Source organism: Emydura macquarii, unplaced genomic scaffold (genome assembly GCF_026122565.2).
Source record: "Emydura macquarii macquarii isolate MOO-44397 ecotype Brisbane River unplaced genomic scaffold, CSIRO-AGI_Emac_v2 contig_2890, whole genome shotgun sequence".
Taxonomy (NCBI): domain Eukaryota; kingdom Metazoa; phylum Chordata; order Testudines; family Chelidae; genus Emydura; species Emydura macquarii.
In genome coordinates, this window is record NW_027133027.1 from 3062049 (window position 1) to 3085341 (window position 23293).

At 39.4% G+C, this 23293-nt stretch overlaps 1 protein-coding gene across 1 annotated transcript in view; it reads left to right on the forward strand.

Annotated features, from left to right (window-relative positions):
- Nucleotides 1-23293, forward strand: part of PHACTR1 (phosphatase and actin regulator 1) — a 399222-nt gene that overhangs the window by 19026 nt on the left and 356903 nt on the right. Inside the window, exons 2-3 of the mRNA XM_067568389.1 lie at nucleotides 1353-1479; nucleotides 11374-11520. Of these exons, the coding sequence (XP_067424490.1) occupies nucleotides 1416-1479; nucleotides 11374-11520 (211 nt within the window). The 5' untranslated portion in view covers nucleotides 1353-1415. The remainder of the gene's footprint in view (nucleotides 1-1352; nucleotides 1480-11373; nucleotides 11521-23293) is intronic.

Below are 23293 nucleotides of genomic sequence, written 5' to 3' on the forward strand. Positions count from 1 at the left end.
ATTCATCAGAGTTCCCATCAAACAATCAAAATTGTTTGCTTACACTGGGGACGTACAGTAAGATCAAGGAAGCCCTCCCTGAAACTACAGGAGCTTCCACCACTGGCAGGCAGCTCTGGTTATTTGCAGTAAGTATCATTTGTTTTTCAGAATGCTGCAGTGAAGAGATATGTTGAAGAATTTTAGAAGTTTTCTCGTTAGTATAGGTTTGTAAATTGAAAATGATTCCAAACAAACAGATTTATACTTTGGCATTCTGATTTAATTAATCGGCTTCGTTAATTAAAGACATTGCTTGAAATGAGCATCATTCTTTCGCGCAACCCTAAAAGAAATGCTCTGAAAGAGGAAGGACTATTGATCTCTTTATTAAAAAATGAAAGTTATTGGTGGTTGCTATATAGCTACTTATATATCTATGCATACATGCTGGAACAGATGCAAAGAAATGTCAGTGTATATATTTTCTGTGATAGCTGGACTTTAAATATACAATAATTGCTGTGTGGAGTGCAAACAAAATGCAGGAAGCAACAGGAAGGTAGGGAAAGATCCACGATAATTAACATGCCCATGTGTGTCACACAAGAAACACCATATGTCAGAGGAGAGGTTAACTCAGACTAAATACCATAAATGGGTTCAAGAGAATACTGAAATGAAAGGGGTCAGCTAAGAATCAATGCTAAGAACACTTGACGTGCTGACAATATCTGTTATCAAACATTTTAAAAGCTGATCGTGTGAAGTTCTGCTGCTCCTCTGAGCCAATGTAAAGAAAAGGGGGGAAAAGAGTTGGTTTTCTTGCCTTTTGGTGGAATGCCATACCTGCTGGAGTATAATCTATTTCTGTCCTGTCTAATGAAATGTTTGTGTTTTTAACAGAACAAATATTACTATCATTTGTTTTACGGTAGTGCCTAGAGGCCCTAATCAGATTGGGATCTTGTTGCGCTAGGCATTATACAGACATAGAGTAAAAGATGGCCCCTGCCCCTAAGTTCTTACAATTTTAGCTTAAGAAAGGATGCAACAGGTGGGTGAAACAAGCATATGATGTGGAGGAATGAAAGTTGTGGATGGGATATTGGTGTTAACGCTAGTAATCTTGTTTGTGTTTGCATTTCTACTTTCCTCATATAATTATAATTTGAAACTAAAAGCTGGTGTTTTAAAAATATTCTATGCATAATCGTTTTAAATGCTTTCCCCCAGTTCCCCTTTGATATGCCAGACTGGGATGTTTTAACTATTGCATACAAAATTCTTTACTCAGAAAAAATCTGTGATTTTATTTATTTATTTATTTGGTATGTTCGATTTTTAGTTGTTGTTGTTTTCTTTCCCCCCAGGTATTTGACTGATCACATCCCTTTGAAAAGAAAAGTGTATTGGCAACATAAAGTTCCTCCAAGATGGACTATTTTTTGGATGTCGAGTCTGCGCACAGACTCTTGTTATACAGTCAAGGAGCTCAAGGTAATAAAACTGGAGATAGAAAATCAGAAAAAAATACTTGGGTTACATATATGGGGCCAAATTATGGCTGCTCCCTTGTAGGTGAACTGTTGAAGGATAAGAAAGCACAGGGAGTCCTTTCCCCCAAAACAGCCATGCAAGAAGTCCAGGAAATAATAAGTGGGATGATTTGTTCCCTCTGAGCCTAAGAGCGAGCCATTAAAACAGCTGGCCACACAGCAGAAACCAAAGGATAGAGCATGTCTGGTGATAAGAGATCTCTCCCTTGGCACAACAGGTAGTACAGGGAGGGTAGGACTAAGATGTGTGCTACTCTTTTTGTACAGATGCATCAAGTGCTGCTGCTGCATATGGCTTCCACAGGTCCCTGGGAATCACAAATGACAACCCCCTCTATTCACTCCTTAGGTCTGATGTGCTTTCCCCCCAAAATCCTTCCTTCCAATGCTCTGAATGCTATTGGATTAATACTTCGGTGCATAATCTTCTTTTTAAGGCTCTGATTGACTAGCACAATTTATACGGCGGAACTCCAAAGTCTTCCACTGCACAACCTCCCAAACAATATATTTGTACTAGTTCATTAATATCTGCTATAAAATGCTGGCCCAGTAGCACAGCGACAGTAGAGGAGATACAGTAACTGGGTAACATTTTTCAAACATGCTTGAGTTGAAAAATGTATTTTTTTTCTTTTCTTTTCTTTTCTTTTTAAAGCAAAAACTTGAATTAGAAAACTTTTTTTCTTAATTTTTCTTTGATACCTGAAAATTAAAAATTTGGGGTTGATTTTAGTTTTTCCCTTTTTCTCTTTCTACCTTTTTTCCCCCTTCCTTTGTCAGTGGCAAAATGAAAAAGGAGGGGGGGCAGAAAGAAGGAAAAAAAGTAAAAGGGGAAGGAAGAGAGAGAAAATAAAACAAAACCTAGCTTTTGGGTGCTTGATTTTGAAACCTTAACCTTCATATCACACAGTTTTTTGTATGTAATTTTTTAAGTTTTTAAAAAGCAAACTCAAAACCCAGAACTTGCATCATGCAGAACTATATTGATCACCACATGGATCATCAGCAGCGTTGTGACCTTTAGGTCCACCACATAGACCTCCACCACTTGAGTTAAGGAAGGAACTAGTAATGGTAGTAGGCTGTCTTCCTCTTTGTGGACCAGAACTAGTGGTTTTCACAGCTATGTGCTGACAGTAGAGGCATTGTGAGATTCAGGACTCCCCCATCCCCACATCTTTTCCTCTATATTTGAGTGAGGTTGCTCCTCCTCCCTGCCTGGATTCCAGTAGGAGAAGCAGTGAAAGCACAGCGGGAATAGTCCCTCTACTTTCCTAAAAAAGTCAGACTGAGGCAGGCATCTAGCAGAACATTGTAGTTCAAACAGCTATAGTTTGGCAAAGTTATAAGCAACTGAAAACAGGGTCTTATAATTGGAAAACATTAGACAACCCTAACTAGAGGTGTTGCTGCCAGCTCCACCTAGAAACAATTCAAAGTTAAAATGTTGTCTCAAATCATAGCAATAAAGAGTGTATTTGTATTTTTAAAAACTGCATTTTGGTCAAGTCAAAAAGATGACCACATTCTGTCATTAAATACATAGTGATAACAAATTAAATTATTGCAGGGATTGGTTATTGTTAATTTGTCTTAATTACTAACATTATTACATTATAAACTGTAAATGGAGCTACTATAGAATCAGGGCTTCTTGTAAGAATATATTTATCCAGGAATCCTATGTATGTAAAATCTTGCTCAAGTGACAAATTATGCTCCTGTCTAATGTTCTCATTCTTTCTTCCCCTGTTTAACCTCCTCCTATTTCTCTAATCCTTACCGTATTGTTCTTTAGAATATGAATTTAAAAGAAAAGTGAAAAGACAATAAATCAGTCATTCCACTCTCTGTAACCCCTATGCATATGTTATCAGCAACCAATTGAACCCATAGTTAGCATGTGGCCATAAAAAAAACTCATAATGTATATCTTTAATTTTTTAAGTTCTTTTAGGAAATGCTTGGATCAAAACACAAAGACAACTTCTGTCTATGCTATGTACAGCTATTGTGAACTCTGTACACAAGGGGAAAAGTGGCAAGAGGAGAAAATGCCAGTGATAAAATGCAGTATAAGTGCAGCCAAACAGTTAATTGGCTTTTATTCTTACCTAATGAAAATAAGTAGTAGATAAGCATCCCATTCAATCAGCATCAGCTGTATCCCAATTAAAATCCATTCATAGATGTCTCCCCAAGAATAACTTGTTCAAAATTTGCCATAAGAAATCTGTTTTTCTCAAAAACTTAAGACTTCAACACAAAACATCATTTCTTTAGGGCTATTTCCAAATCACTGATGTGTCCTTCAATCATATATATAAAAACACAACTTTCTGTACAGTTAAAACTGCATAGTTCAAGCTAAATATGTTAGTACATTGAGAAAATATTTGAAAATAAACAAAACAACTCAGGCAAACGCCTCTACCATTAGCAGATGACTCAGCATTATGCAAGTAACTATTCCTGAAGTCTTGTTGGAACAGAAATCAGAATGGCAGATGTATTGTTAATAAATATTCATTTTTAAAATATTGTAACTAGAGCTGGTTGAAAATGAAAAAAAGTGGTTTCACAAAAAACTTCAAACTTGTTTCATTTCAAAGGATCAATGATTTTGGCAGGCATTAGAAATTTTTTTTTTAATTCCTAAATTTTGTCTAAAAAATTACCAACAATTTTATCAATATATTAAAATGTTGTGTTGATCAGACCCCAAGTTTTCAATAAACAAAAAATGAATAATGTTTTGATAATTTTTAATTACAATTTTGAAAAAGTCAAAAAGGTACAGCATTTTTTATGGAAAATGAAAATTTCAACAAGCCAACAAAAATATTTAAAGGTCATTTTTCAGTGGGTTAAAATAGATTGGTAAGAGAAATTTGACCAGCTCTAATAGTAACTTAACATACTGAATTTAGTCTTTTAAGTACTCATGAATGTGCAAGATCTAGTTTTAAATGTGCCCCCTCCTCCCCTTCCAATGTCACCATGAAATCATGGAGGAAAGCGTTCATCTAATTTCTAACTGTGTATGTCCTAGATAGACGGACATTTTTATTTAGAAAAATTCTAGCATTTATTAATTGAAAATTTGCTCCCTGTGAATATTTTCCAATATTTACTGAAAAGCCATTGCTTCCATGAACATTCCTATCAGTAAATTTGTTTACAAAAATTTGCACACAAGAGCTGGATACATGGTAGATCCAAACCATTTTAAAATCTGAATAAATATTCAAGGAAACATTTTTGCAGTATTTTACCCAGTAGTCAAAGTGAATATGTGCCAGACCCAAGTATTTGGAATTTAATTTTTGTCTTGCTGGCTCTAAACAACTGAACAGAAAAACCTGCTCTTATTCTTTGTTTACAATAAACACAAACTCATCTTTGGACACTCTTTCCACCTCCATCCAACACTCAGTACTTTAATTGCAGGAAACAGATTCTGTCTTTCAGCTCCGTACGGATGGCTTCAGCAGGAAGTTATTTAATGAACGGTCTGGTTCTGGAAGATGCTGAATGTCCTCAAGTCCCACTGAAATCAAAGTTGCAGGTTAAGGCCACAAACAACCTTTCTTTAGTGTGTGGTTTCACCAGATGAAACTATACTTACTATAAAATATAATTTTTCAATTGTCTCTAAGAATGTGATCCAACTTCCACCGAATCATTCTACTCGCTTTCCAAAGGTCATGTCCTAAATCTGTTTTAATTAATATGATCTAGAATACAATAGTGCCAGTGCAGAGGCTAATTTATTTCGTTCTCATTATAGTTCGTTCCTTTTGATCGGATGCTACAGTTTACAATTCACTAGAAATGTTTAATTTATCATAATGTAAATGTTTGAAATTGCTAAGTATAATCCAATTCTAGATTTATGCTTTTATCTTAAAAATCAAAATGCTAAATTAAAAATTGGCATGAAATTTGAAAGGAAACTATTTAAAAAAAAAATCCAGCTCAGTCCATGTCAGAAATAGGTGCTATTTTCAGCACTGTTTTATTGTGGTAGGCCATATGATTCTGTAAAATGAACATATATTCTAGAAGCTTTTGTTAAATTTAGTTAGTTATGTAGTGTCATGACTAAACCTGATAGGTATTGGCAGTGCTTGATTTGTAATGAAAGAGCGGCCGGGGCTCAAGCAATATTTTTACTTTCATAACTGAGGCGGCGAGCCCAGAGACGCCAGGGCTATGAACTGCCAAGCCTAGAGGTGCCAGGGCTCAGCCCTGGCAAGTCTTGGCACAAATTAAGCATTAGGTATTGGGCATCTGAGAACTGCTGATTGATTGACATTTAAATAGAAATTTAGCATCAACACTTTAAGGAAATAATCTCAGCTACAGGACTACAGAATTTGCCCTAAATCTCTAGTGATCACATTCTCCACCAGCCAGTAGAAAAATGCACTTTTATTACTAGTCCTTTGTAATTTGGTAGACCCAGGATAGAAGAGAGGAAAGGGGATTCATTGTATTAGTCTCTGACCATACATACAGCAAAAGTCATCTCAGCCCTGCAATGTTTAAAATCTAAATAAACAAGACAGGAAGGGTGGGAGGAAAAAAAAGTATCATCCATGTTTTATAGATGGGAAATTGAAGCACAGACAGATTATATGACTTGCCTTGGTCATATAAGAAGTATGTAGCAGCACCAGGAATTAAACCCAGATTTCCCAAGTGCCAGTGCAGTGTCTTAACTACAAGATGAGTGTGGGCTGCTTATTTCCCTTAAATATATATTGATGTGGAATTCAGGGTGTTGGTTTTAGCCTATAAATCCGTAAATGATTTTGAGATCCAGTTACATGAGAGATTGCATCTCTCCCCCATGATATGCTGTCACAACTGAGATCAGCAGAGACACGCAAGCCAGAGTTCCCCCAATATGTACAAGAGTGATGGCAGGGCACTCTCCTTGCTTTTGGAACTAACACTCTTGATGGTCTGCCAGAGCCCAGATTTGTTAATCCTCTGAGCAACCTTTTTTTTCTGTTTGCTAAGGCTGTTCAGGAAGGAGTGGGCTGAGGTATTTCTGGAGAGTCCTTTGTTTGTACATATTATGATATGTAATTTGTTGGATAGGTAGCCAGAGCACTGGCCTGGGCATCTAAAATTGTATTTTAGAAATGTTAATGTAAGTACATTGCATAAAATAAAACTACATTAAAAGAACATTAAGGTTGTAAAGCACTTAATTAGCCTACGCAACCTTAATTTGATTCCCTTGTGCATCTTTATTTACATGATCCCATGTTATTTTTTCCAAATAAGCCCCTACCTCATCCACAATCAGTGCACAGGATGGACAGTGCTCAATCAATGAGCTGCTGTTCAATATTTTGTTTTCTCCTCATTGTTTAATATGTGGCCCTATGCCTTATTTATTGCATACTATTCAAACCCTGCTTTGAAGACAGAATTATTAAATATCCTCATGGTCTTTTCTATTACATTCATTACTATAGTGTCTGAGTCTTTCGCAAATATTAATGAATTAATTTTCACAACTTCCCTATGAGATGCTGGGTATTATCCTCATTTTGCAGATGGGAAACTGAGGCACAGATAGTAAGATCAAAAGTATTCACTAATTTGGGGGGCCAAATTTGAAACAGTGAGGACCTGATTTTTCAGATTGCTTAGGTTTATACAGCATTCTGTATCTTCAAAGCACAGCTCCCAGTGCCTACAATTCCAGCTTTGTGTGCTCAGGACTTCTAGGATTAAAATTCAAAATCATCTGGAGAAATCGTCTGAAGTAAATAGGATGAAATACAGTAAGGACAAATGCCAAGTACTCTACTTAGGAGGGAACAATCAGTTTCACACATCCAAAATGGGAAATGATTATGACCCCCAGATCCCTTTCTACAGTTATAGTGGATCACAAGCTAAATATGAGTTAAAAAAAAAAAAAGCAAACATCATTCTGGGCTGCATTAGCAAGAGTGTTGTAAGGAAGGCACAAAAAGTAATTCTTCTGCTCTACTCCACACTGATTAGGCCTTAACCAAAGTATTGTGTTCAGTTCTGGGTGCCACATTTCAGGAAAGATGTGGACAAATTGGAGAAAATCCAGAGAAGAGCAACAAAAATAATTTAAGGTCTAGAAAACATGACCTCTGAGGGAAGATTGAAAAAAATGGGTTTGTTTAGTCTGGAAAAGAGAAGACTGAAAGGGGACATGATAACAGTTTTCAAGTACATAGGAGGTTGTTACAAGGAGGAGGGAATACAATTGTTCTTGTTAACCTCTGAGGATAGGACAAGAGCCAATGGGTTTAAATTACAGCAAGGGCAGTTTAAGCTGGACATTAAGAAAAACTTTCGACCTGTCAGGGTAGTTAAGCACTGGAATAAATTGCTTAGGGGAGTTGTGGAATCTCCATCATTAGAGTTTTTTAAGAGTAGGCTGGACAGACACCTGTCAGGGATGGTCTAGAAAATGTTTGGTCCTGACTTGAGAGCAGGGGACTGGACTAGAAGATCTCTTGAGGTCCCTTCCAGTCCTGTGATTCTACAAATCAGACACCAGGGAATCAAATCGGGGATCCTCAAAATAAGGAACACCCAGTTAGTGACCACCTCTGAAAAATTTATATTAAATAACTTGCCCAGCATCACACAGAAACTCTGTGGCAGAGGCAGGGACATAATCTAATTCTCTGGCACAGCATTCAACTGCCTTCACCATCAGAGCATCCCTTCTCTTCCCCTGCCTCATTCACTACACATCTTGCAACTTCACCATTAAACGAGGCAGAGATTCTACTGAGAACAGCCTCTTTCCCTGCCCAATCCTGCTCTACCCCCAGAGCAGATCTGTCCTCTGCACTGAATAAGGCAGAGGTCTTAGGAAAAAATCACATGTGATCATGTAATTAAAGACTGTATCATAATGCACAAGCAGAGGAGGGACAATCTGGTTCTTAGAGACAATTTTTAAGTAAAGAAACTGGAGTACAAGTGCCACTTACAGAATCACCAGCACTGCTACCTGTATCAGCATAGTTAGCTTTTGAGTACTCTGATTTCAGCACTGACCCAGGCTTTCCCTGATTAGCTAGTTGCTGTGTTGGTCACAGAAAATTAGAGAGGTGAAGTGTGTCTTTCACAGGCAAAAGCTGATTCAATACAAGAGATGATCTCACCCCCATATTTCCCTGATTAGTTAGTGAAGTCAATTGAATCACAACCTAAGATAATATGATTGCAAGCATTCAACCCCACTAAACCACCCCAGAGATATTAAAGCTCTGTATCAACATTTATGTAGGTATTAGATTTAAGAGCAGATTTCAAATACAAGGAGAAAGAAAACACTCCCTTGATTGTATCTAACAGTACAATCATGGAAAAGTGTGCAGTGGTGCCTCAGCATATTCTTAGCTTCTACTGCCATGAAGTATAACAGATAAGAACAGTTTGAATTCTCAGGAGTGAGTAAAGGAACTGTCCTAAAATAATCTAACCCTGGTAAAGTTGGCTGCCCACAAAGCTACTGCTACCCTGACATATTTTGCGATTGTTGTCACAAACAGCATTCTTTAAAACTACAGATGGGCACAAGCTGTGCATGTTTGCAACTGGCTCTGAACTTCCCAGGAGTTCAGGAGCATTCAGACTTGGGTTCTGTTTTCAGCCAATTATATAGACAGGCCCAAGCCACAAAATTTAGATTCAGATTTCTCTCTAGGCTCAAACTTCCCAATAATTTAGGAACAGGTGAGTTTCAGGTCTGAAGTTCTGGTACAGGCCCACTTCTAATTTAAAACTCCTGTGTGTTCTGGTCCATAAGAGGAGTGACTGGAACAGACAGTAACTAAACAGCACTATTTGTTCTATGACACTGGTATTTGGATAAATTATCCTTGTCCTACCTCACTGCTTTGGAAGGGACAGGGAGAAACTTAAAACACAATGGGAAAGTAGGTGTTTGTTTGAATTAGCCATCAGTGTGGTTGACCAGAATAAAATAATTTAGAGAAATGAACAATTTACTGCCTACAAGTAATTCAGCTACTTTCTTTGAGGAAAGATAAATCAAATCGGAATGAACTAATATAATTAATCATGTACATTTTAATAACCATTTGGATACCTATTGTAACTCAATTCAACTCTGCTGAATTTCCTCACCTTTCACATTTGTCATCATCTCTTTTCATATTTGAGAAAATAATTTGTACCGTCTACTATTCTGTTTATATTTAGCACTTATTGTTATTATTACTTTAACAGTACCACATAGAGATCCCAACTGAGATTGGAGTCCCAGTGTGCTAAACAATTTACAAACATGTAGTAAGAGACCACCCCTGCCATGAAGAATCTACTTACTATTTAAATTTTAAATAAACAGAACAGAAGCTAGGAAGTATTATTATTATAAAACAGGAGCTAGGAAGTATTATTTTTATTTTACAGCTGAAGAGCTGAGTCACAGCTATTTGCCAAAAGCCACAGAGAAGGCAACAAAGCTAGCAACTAAACCTAGATGTCCTGAGTCTCAGTCCAATGCCTTAACCACAAAACCATTTTTCATCTCTAAAATATGATTAAGGGCATATATGCTCTATAGATATAGAGCAAAATATTCAAAACTGCCACAAGGACATAGAAACCTAAGACCTAGGCTTTAAGATCCAAATCCCCAAAGGATCCCCATTTCTGTGGGAATTAGGCACCTAAATACCTTTGAGGATTTGGGCCTAAGTCACTTGTATAAATGAAACTTAGGTACCTAGGTCACTGAGGCGCTTTAAAAATATTACCTATAAATGGTTCAACGTGTGTCAATGTGTTTGTCCATAGAAAGGAAAGTGTATGTCGATAGAGGGGTTGGGGAGTTAAGCAGTTCAGGCTTGTGACAGCCTTTCTCCAGCCACGAAGAAGGGTCTTAGTTTTGATATTCCCCACATCAGACCTTTGTCAACAGAACTTCAAGGAGCGTGGCACATCCCCAAATATTGTCAAAAGTTTCCAACTACTCTTTGCTGGTGCTGCTGCATGTTGTGGTTGGTCCTCAAGCTGCTACCCTTTCTTCTCCCCCCCGCCCCTTGTAGGAAACAGGGGGTGCAAGAAGCAAAGGTGTTTTTAATTGAGGCTTTGACGGGAGGCGTGTGAAGGTTAAAACAAGAACTGATTAAAAGAAAGCGATTGTCATGGCACCTGAGTCAGAGCCTCGGTGTACCAGCAGCCACTAATGATGTCATTCCCACCTGCCCGGCTCAGCCTGGACGTTTGCCCAGGGAAGAGGGGACGTGGTGTGTGTGTGTGTCTGGCTCCTTTTCCCACACACGTGCACCCACTCGCTCCCCCCAGCAGACACTTCCGTCAGCCCGGAATCAGGCTGATGGTGCCGAGATTCCCTACCCCCCACTGGCCATTATTCACCAGCGATTAATTGGTGGAAATCAAAGCACTTGAGGGCCGGGGCATGGCCCTGGCTGCCGGCCTGAGAACGCCGCTCAGCGGCGCCTGCCCAGGCCCCAGCGGGTCACCCCCTCGCCCTGCCCCATCAGCCAAAGGCAGCCCGCCCTGCCGGGGCTGCGGGAGGAGAGGGGTGGCAGGGCAGGATTTCCCGATCACCCTGCTCCAGTCCAGAGATCCTTAACGGGTTTTCTCTCCCTCTTTCTCTCTTTTCCTCTCTTTCCCCTTCCTCTTCTCCCCCTCCCCCTCCTCTGTGTGTGTGTGTGTGTATGTGTGTGCGCGCCTCTTCCTCTTCCCTCCTCCTCCTCCTCCTCCTCTTTCCTACCCCATCTCTCTCTTTCTCTCTCTCCCCCGCTCCTTTCTCCCTCATCAGCTCGCCGGGCGACCCTGCTCACGGTGCCCACATTAATGGCGGCATCTTCGGAGGAAGAGATAGACCGGAGACCCATCAGGAGAGTCAGGTCCAAGAGTGACACCCCTTACCTCGCCGAGGCCAGGATCTCCTTCAACCTTGGGAGAGGTAAGAGCCACCCCAGCCCCTCCACGCACCCCCATGCGCCTCCCTTCCCTGCTACCCACGCCTCCCCATCCCCGGGCAGCTGCTGCTGCTGCTACACTCCTCCTCACTCCGCTCTGCCTCTTTGTGTCTGCTGGGTGCAGGGCGCTGCTGCAGGTAGGTGAAACCCGGGCATGTCCTGCCACTGTCGCATAAGCATTGCTCCCTCCAGCCCTGCGCTCCCCAGCTGGAAGAGGCTGGTGTAATACCAAATGAACTGGCGGGGGGCAGCGTGAGAGAGCGGGAGGGGGGGGGGGGGGGTCTAAGACTTGGTGGTGGCAGCGTTCAGTTCTTGTGGCAGAGAAAACGACCAGTGGAGTATTTCCTACCCCCACAAAGTTTGGGAAGAGGCCCACATAGTACCACAATCCCCAGTCATGTGTCTTCCCTCCTCTGCCTCCCACCTTCCCCCATAAGGCTCTAGATATCTAACTCTCCCCCAGCCATTCCCTCCTTCTAGCCTTCTTCCAGATTTCCAGAACGTCCTCTCTTTTACTCCCCCCCCCCAAACTCTTTCTTCTCTCTTCCCTTTCCCCCAAAGACCTTATTCCCCCCCTTTCCTCAAACCCTTCCTTTTCCCCATGCCCTTTATTCTCCTTCCCACCGCTCAGCTTGCCCCTCGAACCACTTATTCTCCCTGTCCTCTGCTCTCAAACTGCTCTCTTTCCCCCAAAAGCCCTTTGTCTCCTCTCTTTCTCTATCAAATAGCCCCACATCCCTCACTTTCTTCCTTTCCCCAAACATTCCTCCTCCTCCTATTCCCCTGCTCCTCTTTCCCTGTCTATCCTCAAACCACTTTTTCCCCCAAATCCCCCATTCCTTTCCCCTGTCCCCAACACCTATTTCCCTCCTCCCTCTCCCTGAAAACCTTCATTCTCCCTTCTATCTTCTCCAGTAATACTCCCTCTCCTTCCAACCCTACATCTCTCTCTCTGCAGACTCTTCGCTCTATCCTTCCTTTCTTCAACCCTAGCATCCCCTCCTTTTCTCATAGTCCATCATTCTTGTCCCTCCCTGTCAAAATCCTTTTCCTTCCTCTTTCTCACCAGCCTCCTCTTCTGCCCAAATCCATTCGCTTGTCCCCTGAAATCACTCCAGTTGTCCCACTCATAGTTCCTCCAGTCTTTCCTCCCATGCCTCTGTCCCAAGATTGGTCTGAAACTTACAGCTATATCCTTCTCCCACTCACTGCCCCACGAGATCCCCTGTTCTCTCACAGTCACCCTGACATTCTGTCCCTCAGTGTGTCACAACCTTCCTGTTTGCTCCACCTCTTCCAGGTCTTCTCTCATCCCTTCAGCTACCCAGATTCATCCATCTTCTTTCTGCTTCCACAATGCCATCCCTCATCTTCCCCCAATAGACACTGCCTCCAGAGCTGCCCTCCAGCTCCCTTTTCACCTCTCTTCTTTCTGTCTCTCTGTACTCAAGGTCCCTCCAATGTTATGCCTGTTCTATCCCAGATCCCCCTTTCACATTACTCTTGCCATCCTCAAGGTCCTTTTCCACTAGGCCTGTTCCCCTCCCCTCTCCACTGGGCCATTCTGCTCCTCAGGGTCTCCTGCTCATGGGGATCTTCCATTTACCTGCCCTCATAAATGAAATGAGGAAAGGAGGAGACAGCGGCTCCTGGCTGGTTGCTCAGTTTCCTCCATACCAGGCCACCATCCAGGCCAAACTCCCCATGCCTATGAGGGAGGGAGTTGAGATAGTTTTAGAGAGGAGTCTCAGCTGCAGTTTCCTGACTGTCCCACCAGGGTACAGATTCAAGTGACCTTACTGGCATGAGCCTACTATGCATCTCCCTCCTTCGACTGAGCCCTTCAGTTCAACAGCTCACTGCTGGCCCCCAGAGGGGAAGAGAGTTTGACTGAGAGCTCCTGCTTGCTATGGTGCAGTCTCTCTCCCTTTTCCTTCAGCAGGTTGCAGATTGGAGTTGATGAAGATGTTGTTTTCTCCTCTAGACTGAAAGTTGGTAGGGGACAGATTCAGCCCCTTTGTCTTCACTATAATTACACCTTTGGTAACTGGTAATATGCAGGTTGTGTTTACCATTCACTGACTGATTGATTACATTGTTCGCTGTGTGATTATCCCTTTCTGGTCATGATTAGTTTTCTTCAATGATTGAATGAAGCTTTAGGTTGGCTGGGTGATATTTCAAGGCGGGAGTTGGAAAGTAATGCTAGTAAGTGGCATTGATTTTAAGGAACTGAAAGTGAAAACAGACAAGAGGAAGGGGGTGGTGGGCTGCTGGTGTGTAGGAAGTGATGAGGTGTAAATGAAAAGAGGCTATGCATGGTTACTTGATTGCTGAAAGAAACTCTGTTGGCCTGCGCTGTCACAGGTCACATTATGTCTTGGAGTGATAAATGGATTATCAGTTGAGAGGAAGACACCTTCAGATTACCTAGTGCCTCACATCTCTACACTGAGCTGGACTGCAGTCTTTACGAAACTAAGCTAAGCCAAGCCAGAATGCTGCTCTTTAGTTTCCTTTTATTTTCTTCCTGTGATTGCTAAGAACATTTGATAAGTACATTTAGTTCCCCTTTTAATTTGTGTTTTAGAGCTCCACTTCTAACCTCTCAGGAATGGACTTCCTTTAAAGCAAATTCAAAGAAATAGCACTGGAAACATTTGTGAAGAAATAGAATAAAACTGTTTAAAGCAGTGTGAGTGGATGTTTTCATTAATCCAGCTGGCACTGGGTAGTTTGAATTAAAAAAAAAATGAAATTGCTTAGCAACCAGTGTTAAGTTAGTGAGCTAACTCTGTGAAATGTGCCTTTGGTAGCTGCTCCATTGGTGAGCTTTTAGTTTTATTCTTGTGAATATTCCCCAGAATTCATAAACCAAGTACCCTGAATTTGAGAAGGACCGGATTACAATGAACCAGTTTTTATTTTAAAGATGGTTAAACTAATTCTAGATCTGTTTATGTATCTGTTTATGTGAAGGGTTTGGTTTTGAAAACCTCTTATTTATAAGGGATGGTATATTTGTATATTTTTAATGTTCATATAATTGTTTGGGGACAAAAAGTATGTCTGAATGTGTCTCTTGAATTTTAAGTTTAGCAAATAAACCTTGTGTACATTTTATTTAAAATTTCTTTGAATATTCTATATTTTAGGAAGTATTGGTACAATAGTTATCCCTTACAGTATTGTCCATGTAACTTGCATGAAACAATTAAAGGTACAATTAAACAAGAAGACTTAATTCATAGCTAGCCTGCAACTAACCTTTACTTTGTATACTTATTACTTATGCCAGGTAAGAGATGCGCTGTCTGCGCTGCAGAAAGTAGAAGCACTTACTGTATGTTGGATGAAGTCTATTTGGAATCTATCTGGAAATAGATTTCACATTCTGCATCTCTCCTCTTTACCTAGGAGTCTATTGAACAGTATTGCTAGTATTGTTTCTTAATTGTGAAACTACCTAATGTTCCTTTTCTTTTATTTAGATCAGTTCAGTAATTAAATTTTAGAGCTGAGGGGCTTAGGGTCAGAGAGACTCCAGAGCATACATGAACGTGAGGAGCTGTTCATTCCCTGTGGTGCTGAATAGCGTATGTACACTACCAAGAAAAATGAACTCTATAATAATTCATTGTTTAAAGTAACTGTGTGTGTGTGCGTGCGAGGGCACGCATACACATGCGTGCTTTGTATCTGTGTGTGTCCCTTTATGTTTGTGTGTGAACTGTGTGTTTCTATGCATGTGCGCAAGTGTATATATATAACTTTGTCCATGTAAGTAGGGAAAGGAAGAGAGGATGAAATGAGGAAGGAATGTCATTTCCTCTACTCAGTGATGCAGTCAGGACTAAAGTGATGCTTGGGGCACAGGAAATATCCCCTTCCTTACACATCTCCAATTTACCTCCCGTTTGATGCATTACATACGTACACTCCTGCTGCTCAAACACAGTTTATAATGTTGTTTTTCCTGCCAGCTGCTACAAGCCGGGTTGCATTCCCCTTTGATCTGGTCATTGTTTTGTTCCAGGATACTCGTTGAGATAGGATGCAGCATGCTGATGCTGCTTTGCTTTATTTGAACTTTAAATCCATTAATATCTAGATGCAGATGGAGCTAGTGCTACACTTCTCCACTCTTAAAACTAAACGCAGCAAACAGCCTTATTTATCAGCAAACAGCCTTATTTATCTACTTCAGCTGTAAGTTATAATTATACCATTACTGCTGTTATCTGTATTGTTGCAGACTGCACATAAACAGTCAATTACATAATTTGGGTATGGCAAGGAGTTGGTTATGTTTCTCAAAAACAATTTATAAACAGTTAATCAAAGCAACCTTTATCTGCCCCTCCAATCAGATTATATAATTAGTTTGTTTTTCACATTGTTTTGTTTAATTAGTTTTCAAATAAATATTTGTTCATGATGTTTGATTCCAAATACTGATCAATTATAGTATTATAAATATTCCCAACTGTGAATTTCCAAATGCTGTTCAATTAATAGACTCCAGCATATATTTTATTCAAGCCTTCTTGGATTGATTAAAAAGAAACAAAGCTGTTTTCCAAACTAAGAGGGCTCTTCTCCCTACTGATGTACACATGTGAATCCTAATATTACATGCTCATATCAAGAGGATAATACTTCTCAAAGGACTTCAATTGCCTCTTGTGCCACAATGAACGTTGCTAAGGAACATTATAAAACTATAGATAGATAGAAAATGCTTTTTTTTACCTGTTTGATACTGTATCAGTCCATGTGCAAAACAATGTTAAATCTGAAAACGAAATGTGCTGAAACAATGATCGCAGGGCTCCACCACAAAAATATGTTCTCACTTTATTTTTTGAAAACTAATAAAGGCCTAAATTTTTTTAACTGACTAGTGATTTCAGTGCCTCAATTTCTAGGTGCCCAACGTGAGACACCTTAAAGGATTCTCAGCACCCGCACTCTGAAAATCAGGCCCATTGAAGATCTCCATTTGGGCATCCAAAAATTAAGGGACACAAAATCACTAACTGCTTCTGAAAATTTATGCCTATATTTGTTAGGACTATCTAATCACATAAAAACTCTCTTCCCCACATTTCTATGCCATCCTTAGAATATCTCTAATTTTCACCCTACACTGTGACCTATTCAGATATCAGCTGTTTACAGAAGACTATAACTTTAAAATGCCAAATGATGGAACCATCTGTGAAGTAGAGATCTTCCAGGCTGGAAAAATTATCATATCTGATTACTGATAAATAAGGGGACAGACCACTGAGTGACTCATACTTAAGGAACTAAGGAGTGGGGAGAGGGTGTTGTTTTTCCTGTCTGAAAAGAAATATAATTTGTAGTGCTGGCAAATCTTATTGTGATCACAGTGAATTTTTGAGGTAGTGGATAGGTGAGTGTTAACTGTTCAGGTAGTGTGTGGTCTCTTTATTGGTACATTCAAGCAGACCTGTTTGTCAGCAATTAACCTATATCTGCCCATTTATAAGAAGCTAGATAAAGGTCAATAGTGTCATATGTGGCATTTCCATTCGTGGAATGGATATTTCAACTAGAGAAAGAATTCGACAGAAAAATGACTATGGTCCGAAGTTTAAAAGTTGTTTCCAAGCTGATTGACATTTGGAAAAAATCATCATCATGTCAGGTTGCTACGGAGACTTTCTGAGCTTGTTCAAGGAGGTCACCCAGTGTCATTCACCACTAGACTGCGTTCGCTTGTCTGGGAGTAAACTCGTGTAAGAGGAAAGGACCATGCTCTGGAGATGGTGGCAGGGCAGGATGCTTGCTTAGGTGAGTGAATGATCACTGAAGAGGGAATGGCCCCTCAAAAGAGCTATGATTATCCTCTATGGTTGTGATTCACAGGAGGCCCATGGAGCATAACATTAGTTGGATCAGCCCTGAAGTTCTGCTCAGACCTGAGTGTACTTAAATTAATCAGTAATCTCACCTTGGGGGCCAGATCCTCAACTGGTATAAAACAGCATAGCGCTTTTGACTTCAGTGGAGTTACACAAGTTACATCAGCAGCTGCTACGACCCCACAAGCAGAAACATACAGCTCTTCTCCCTCTTCTGTTGTGAAATATGTTTTTTGCTTTAGGTGGGGCGAGATGTTCCCATGGAATGTGAGCCACAGGTGCAAAAATAAAGCAGCAACTTACATTTGAAAATGCTACAAAAGTCACTTTTCTGGGCGAAAAAGATCGAGTCATATAATAATACCACAAAAAGATGCAACAAACATCCATAATATTTCTGACAGCAAGGAAAAGTGGCCATGGTCTCTGAAGAAATAGGTGGAGTGAGGTGCTACTCTTGAAACAGTGATTAACTCACACAGAAAACTGTATCACAAATTTGAAGGGATGAGGCGGGGGATAAGGACATGGTGGAGGTTGATGAATGGCTAAAGGACTCAGGAAATGCTCAGAAGAGACTGTGGTGAAATGTTGGGGATGAGACCTGAAGTGAAACATCAGTGAGTGTTGGCCAGTCTTGTATTGAATAAAACCCAATCCTTCTCCAGTAGAAATCAAAGGGACCTTATGTTTTCACATGCAGTGGCATCTTTGCCACAGAGTTCAGTGAATAATTGATTTTTTTTTTTTTTTTTTTTTTTTTTTTTTTTTTGGGTTCTCTGGCAGTTCTGAAAAATCGTGGAGAAAAAATTACTTAGACCCCAAAATTTTGGCACATCAAAAAATCTGTTGGGTGTCATTTGATCTGAAATGTTTTGTTTGGGCATTTTTAAAGAGCTAGATTCACAGAAAGGCTGGAGAAGGAAGGTCCCTCATAACTTTTGGCCAGGAGGAGGAGAGTGGTGGTCTCCTTGTAACTTTTAGTAGTTATGGTGCTCACCTGAAATGTGGAAAACCTGAGTTCAATTCCCTTCTTCATGGAGAAGTGATTTTAACTTGTATTCCCAACATTGTAGGTAAGTGCCCTAACCACTGAGCTGTTCTGGTATTGGTGTCTCTTCTTGAAGCTGTTCCACTTCTTATAAATAAGTAACTAGTAATTGGAGCAGATACTTCAGCTTGGGTCTCCCACATCCTAAGTGAGTGCCCCTAACCCGCTGGGCTTAGTCATTCTCACTTTCTCTCCCTCATTCTTTTGTCCAAGGGCTATTCTTTGTCATTTTGAATGACTATGAATTGCCATTGTGAAGGGCATTATGAATGATGCTTTTCAGAGGCTAAGTTGATGTACAGTTTTTCCTTTCCAATGGCAGGGCAGACCTTTTCTATGGCTGCCCCCTATGGATTGATTTATCTAGAAGGTTATGATATGATTTTCTGTAGTGATGAAGGAATGAGTTTCAGTAATTATTATTTTCAGGTATTTATTTTTTCTTTTTGTAAAATAAGTCATTGTTAATTAAACAATTTCATCAAGCCACTTCATTTTTTTAAAAACAGCCTTTGAAATTATCGGATTTTCCTGGAGAAATCTGAATCCCATTCATTTTTAATTATTTCTAAGATTCATCACTTGATTTGAAAACCTTGTTTGAAGTCTTTGAATTTACCCTCTGGCCACCCTTAAATATGGCTTTAGTCCACTAACCTAATTAATCAACTTCTTAGTTATTCAAAATGTTATTAAATGTCCTCTTTTGGGTTGTAGTGAAATGTATAGACCCCCAAAACGATACAAGAATTTAAAGTACCCTGGATTCAAGGAGTTAACAGATTAGAAATTAGATTAAAGGGGAACCTAAAGGTCATATTTCTATTTTGAAAGCTACTGTAACTGTAAGCTTAGGGAGGTTGGGATTCATGAGAACAATGAAGAAGTAACCTAAAATCACACCCAAGTAAAGGCCTTTGGAGGTTTTTATGATGTGTTCAGATTTGTTTCTTTCTGAAGACATATCAGGCAAGAATTTCTACCTAGACAAATTCTACCTACTTTGCCACAATTTCCACCCTCTCTCCTGGCATTACTGTCAGAGAGATCTTCATGAGTCCATATGTGATCATTTGACTAAACATTACTTTAAGACATACATGTGTTAAAGGGGTTGTGTGAATGGCTTCTCTTTTGCCATCACAACTTGCATCAGCAAAAGTTGTGCGTGCCTTTTTGCATCCTCCATTGATTTGTAAGTCCAGTCTTAGTATTTCTGCCTTGAACTGCCTAATTTGGAGCACAACTAAAAGTGCAAACTCTCAAATTTGCATGCACAATTCATTTTTTGTCTGCATTTCGCACCAATGAACAGGAAGACTAGGCCCAGTCCCCTGAAAATATATACCTAAATTGAGCATGAATATCATAGGGAGAATATTCCTTTTAAGATTAAGGACAATTGGCCAGATTGAGAGCTCAATGAAGTAAATGCAAATACTCCCGTTGATTTCAGTACTATTTTCTGTTCTGTTCTGTGATGAGGAAAGCTCCAGATGGGCAGAAGATCCCGAGGAGGCAGGTAAAGGGAAGATGTGCCTGTGCTCTACCGGTTCATATCAAAATAATAACTCATAATCCAGGCTTTACATCTCATGTTGGGAGAGCAAGGTAGAGTAAAGGGAGTGTAGATGATCTGAAGTAGGGAAAAGTGAAGAAGAAAAATTACACACAGTAAGCTCCTCCTCAAAGTCCTGAAAATGTTGGTAGAAATAGCTTAAAGCAGCACTTGCTTTCACTACATTCCTGTAGCACTCCATCAGAGGGGCCATATGAGCATATCCTTGGGGCAGTGAACCAAGAACAGTTTGGTCACTGAGCCCGCTGAGCTGCCACTGTTGTAGAATAGGGATGCTGGGAGTCATGAGGAAGCAGGACACACACACCCTTATGGCTCAAGAACCACAAATTTGTTGCCTTTTATTACAGCTGTCTGGATTATGCATGAATTTCAGGATACAGTTCTGCTCCACTGCTGTTCCTATACTTCCAGGTAGATGTGGCAGAATTTGTCTCCTTAAGAAACCAGAGTATTCAGCTGTAAATTCCCACTTCCTGTGCTTTTTTCCTGTGGAAAGTGGTGATATGACCCTATATGATCCCTTGGCCCAAAATGAGTACAGATATATCAGTTACAAATTAGAAAATTATTTGTGCAGCAGGAAAAACCCAGTGCTTTAAAGAAATGGCTTAAAAATCATGAGATTTTAAAAAAGAATACATTTGAGGATTTTATTTATTTCCCTTTAGGGTTCATGTTTTCAAGTGTATCCCTATATACCAGGAAGACAAGAAACTTTTTTTTTTCTTCTTCTTCAAATGGAGGCTGAAGTATTCATGGAATCACTTGCTTCCAAGAACTGGGACTTTAAAAAAATATACCAAAAATCATAAGACTCCCAATAATATTGTTAGAATTAGCAACATTGTTTGTGTATATTAACAAGCTGGGGTGCAAAGAAAGGACCTAATTCTTAGCAATGCTTACTGTTGGGCATAATGCTTAAGTACCCTGAGTAGACGTATTGGTTTAATTGGGACTACTCCTGGTGATGCTCATCATACCTGATAGTGAGTGTTTGTAGCATCAGGCCTAAAGTTTGTAAGCTTTCCTAAGTATATATGAAAATTATGGATGTTGAAAGAATGTCCCAGGTCGTCTACCATCAGATCACATATGCTTTCGGTACTAATGAGGTGTGCCGTGATTGTGTGTATTATAACCAGTTCATGATGCTTGAAAGTTCAAATAATTTTAAAATGTTAATCTTCTCTAACTTAATGGCAAAACATAAACAAATTTCAATGTTCTATTATCTTGGGAATGAATATTCAGGGCAGAACATTTCTTGTGCATAAAATGCATCAAAACTCAGCAAAGTGTCATTTGTGACATTTAAATTACATTAATTTAAAATAGGTTTTACATTATGTCAAGAATCTTTAAAAATCTTTAAAATTATATTGTCACAGTTAACAAGAATGTTTTCTGTATCCAGAATTACTTTTAGGGTAAAATTCCACCCTTAGTTATAATCATGCAATGCCAATGAAATCATTGGGATTGTAGTGGTACATCTGACAGTAGAATTTAGTCCTTAGTATATACCTTCATAGATTCACAGATTCCAAGGCCAGAAGGGTCCTCTGTAACACAGGCCATAGAACTTCACCAAAATAATTCCTAGAGCAGATCTTTTAGAAAAACAATCAATCTTGATTAAAAAATTATCAGTGATGGAGAATCCACCATGAGCAGTTCCAATGGTCTTTCCTTTCCTTCAGCTAAATTTAATTTGGGTACTATTATTGGATACCTTAATAAACATAGGTATTTGCATGTAGTGCAGACTTGCATATGGCATCATCATAATTTCTATTGCTTGAAATTACAGTTTAATCTATATGAAATGAAATAACCTAAATTGATGGAGATGGTTCCTGCGCCAGAATTGTAATGATTGGCAAATTTAGCAAAAGAACAAGGAAACTAGAAACTAAATTGACTTTGGGCTAGAGTCTGTACTACTTGTGAACCCCAAAGTCATATTAATTTAATTTTGGATTATTGAGTGCACAAGAAATGCAAGAGTGAGTCTCAGTTGTTTGTATGTTGATCTATTACATAAAAACCTACAAGGCTACCTGACGTATCTATTCTGGATGACACAAACATATCCCAGCACATTTCAGTTAATGATAGAATTCTTGTGTATGCATAATTTATAATGCAATCTGACTTTGAGTGTAGTTTACAGTGTTTGGACACAGAGATGTTTGGTTAATAGTTTGTAAGCAAATTGAGTATCTATCTGATACATTACTAAAATTAGGCAAAACTTCATTATGGCTAAGTCTACTTGTGGACTTATGGTAGAACGCTTGAAATAATTTCCCCATTTGTTTTATAACAATAAACATTAATTTGTAACACAAATAGATCATAACAGGGTTAAAAACTCTAAATAATGTTTATGTGAATAGAGTCAGAAGAACAATCACTTATGCAGAAGTAAACAATATTAAACACATGGGGCTCAATCCTATGAGATGCTTGGTGCTTTTAACTCACACTGATTTTGATGTGAATTAGGTACTCAGCACCTACAGCTTTGGGTCCTTGCTGAGAAAATATTTCTAGTGACATTAAATAGCTAGGCTAAATTTTGAAATGGAAATGGAAATTTTCTTTGAATGTTGTTAGTTTTGTTAGTTAAAAAGCATCCCCTATATTTCAGCTCTTATTTTGCATTTCTTAACCTTCTTTCTGGATCTGAATGCCTTTCATAAGTGTTTAAGTACAAGAGAATTCTTTATTCAAATACAAAGCTACTATATGGGGATCTTGCCTCATACAGAACTCTCTTTGAAGTCCAATTGGCATTTTGTGTGTGTGAATCAATCAATCTGGCCTAAGTGCTAAAATAACATTAAGGACAAAGTTAAAGCACCCTTAAATTCAGCCCAACAAGTCTAAAGCTTGTCACATTGTCAGAGCTTTGCATTCACACAGTACAGTCTATGGGGATTTTGTCAACTCAGAAAGAGTAAGATATGTAAAGAATTATGACAAGAAATGAACAATTACATCACACTGTTCCTTGAAAAAGAGTGTACTCTGATTCCATGCCATGCTCTTCTCTCTGAGAGCATATAGCAGTGCAGTTTTCATATATAATTTTCTTTCTTTGCTAGAAAAAATACACTAAAGAAATGCAGAGATTTAACATGGCTATGTTAGAAGAATCCTCTGGTGGCCCTTCTTCACATATAGCCTTCAGTCACTGGTGTCCCACAGCACGTGAGCGCACACAA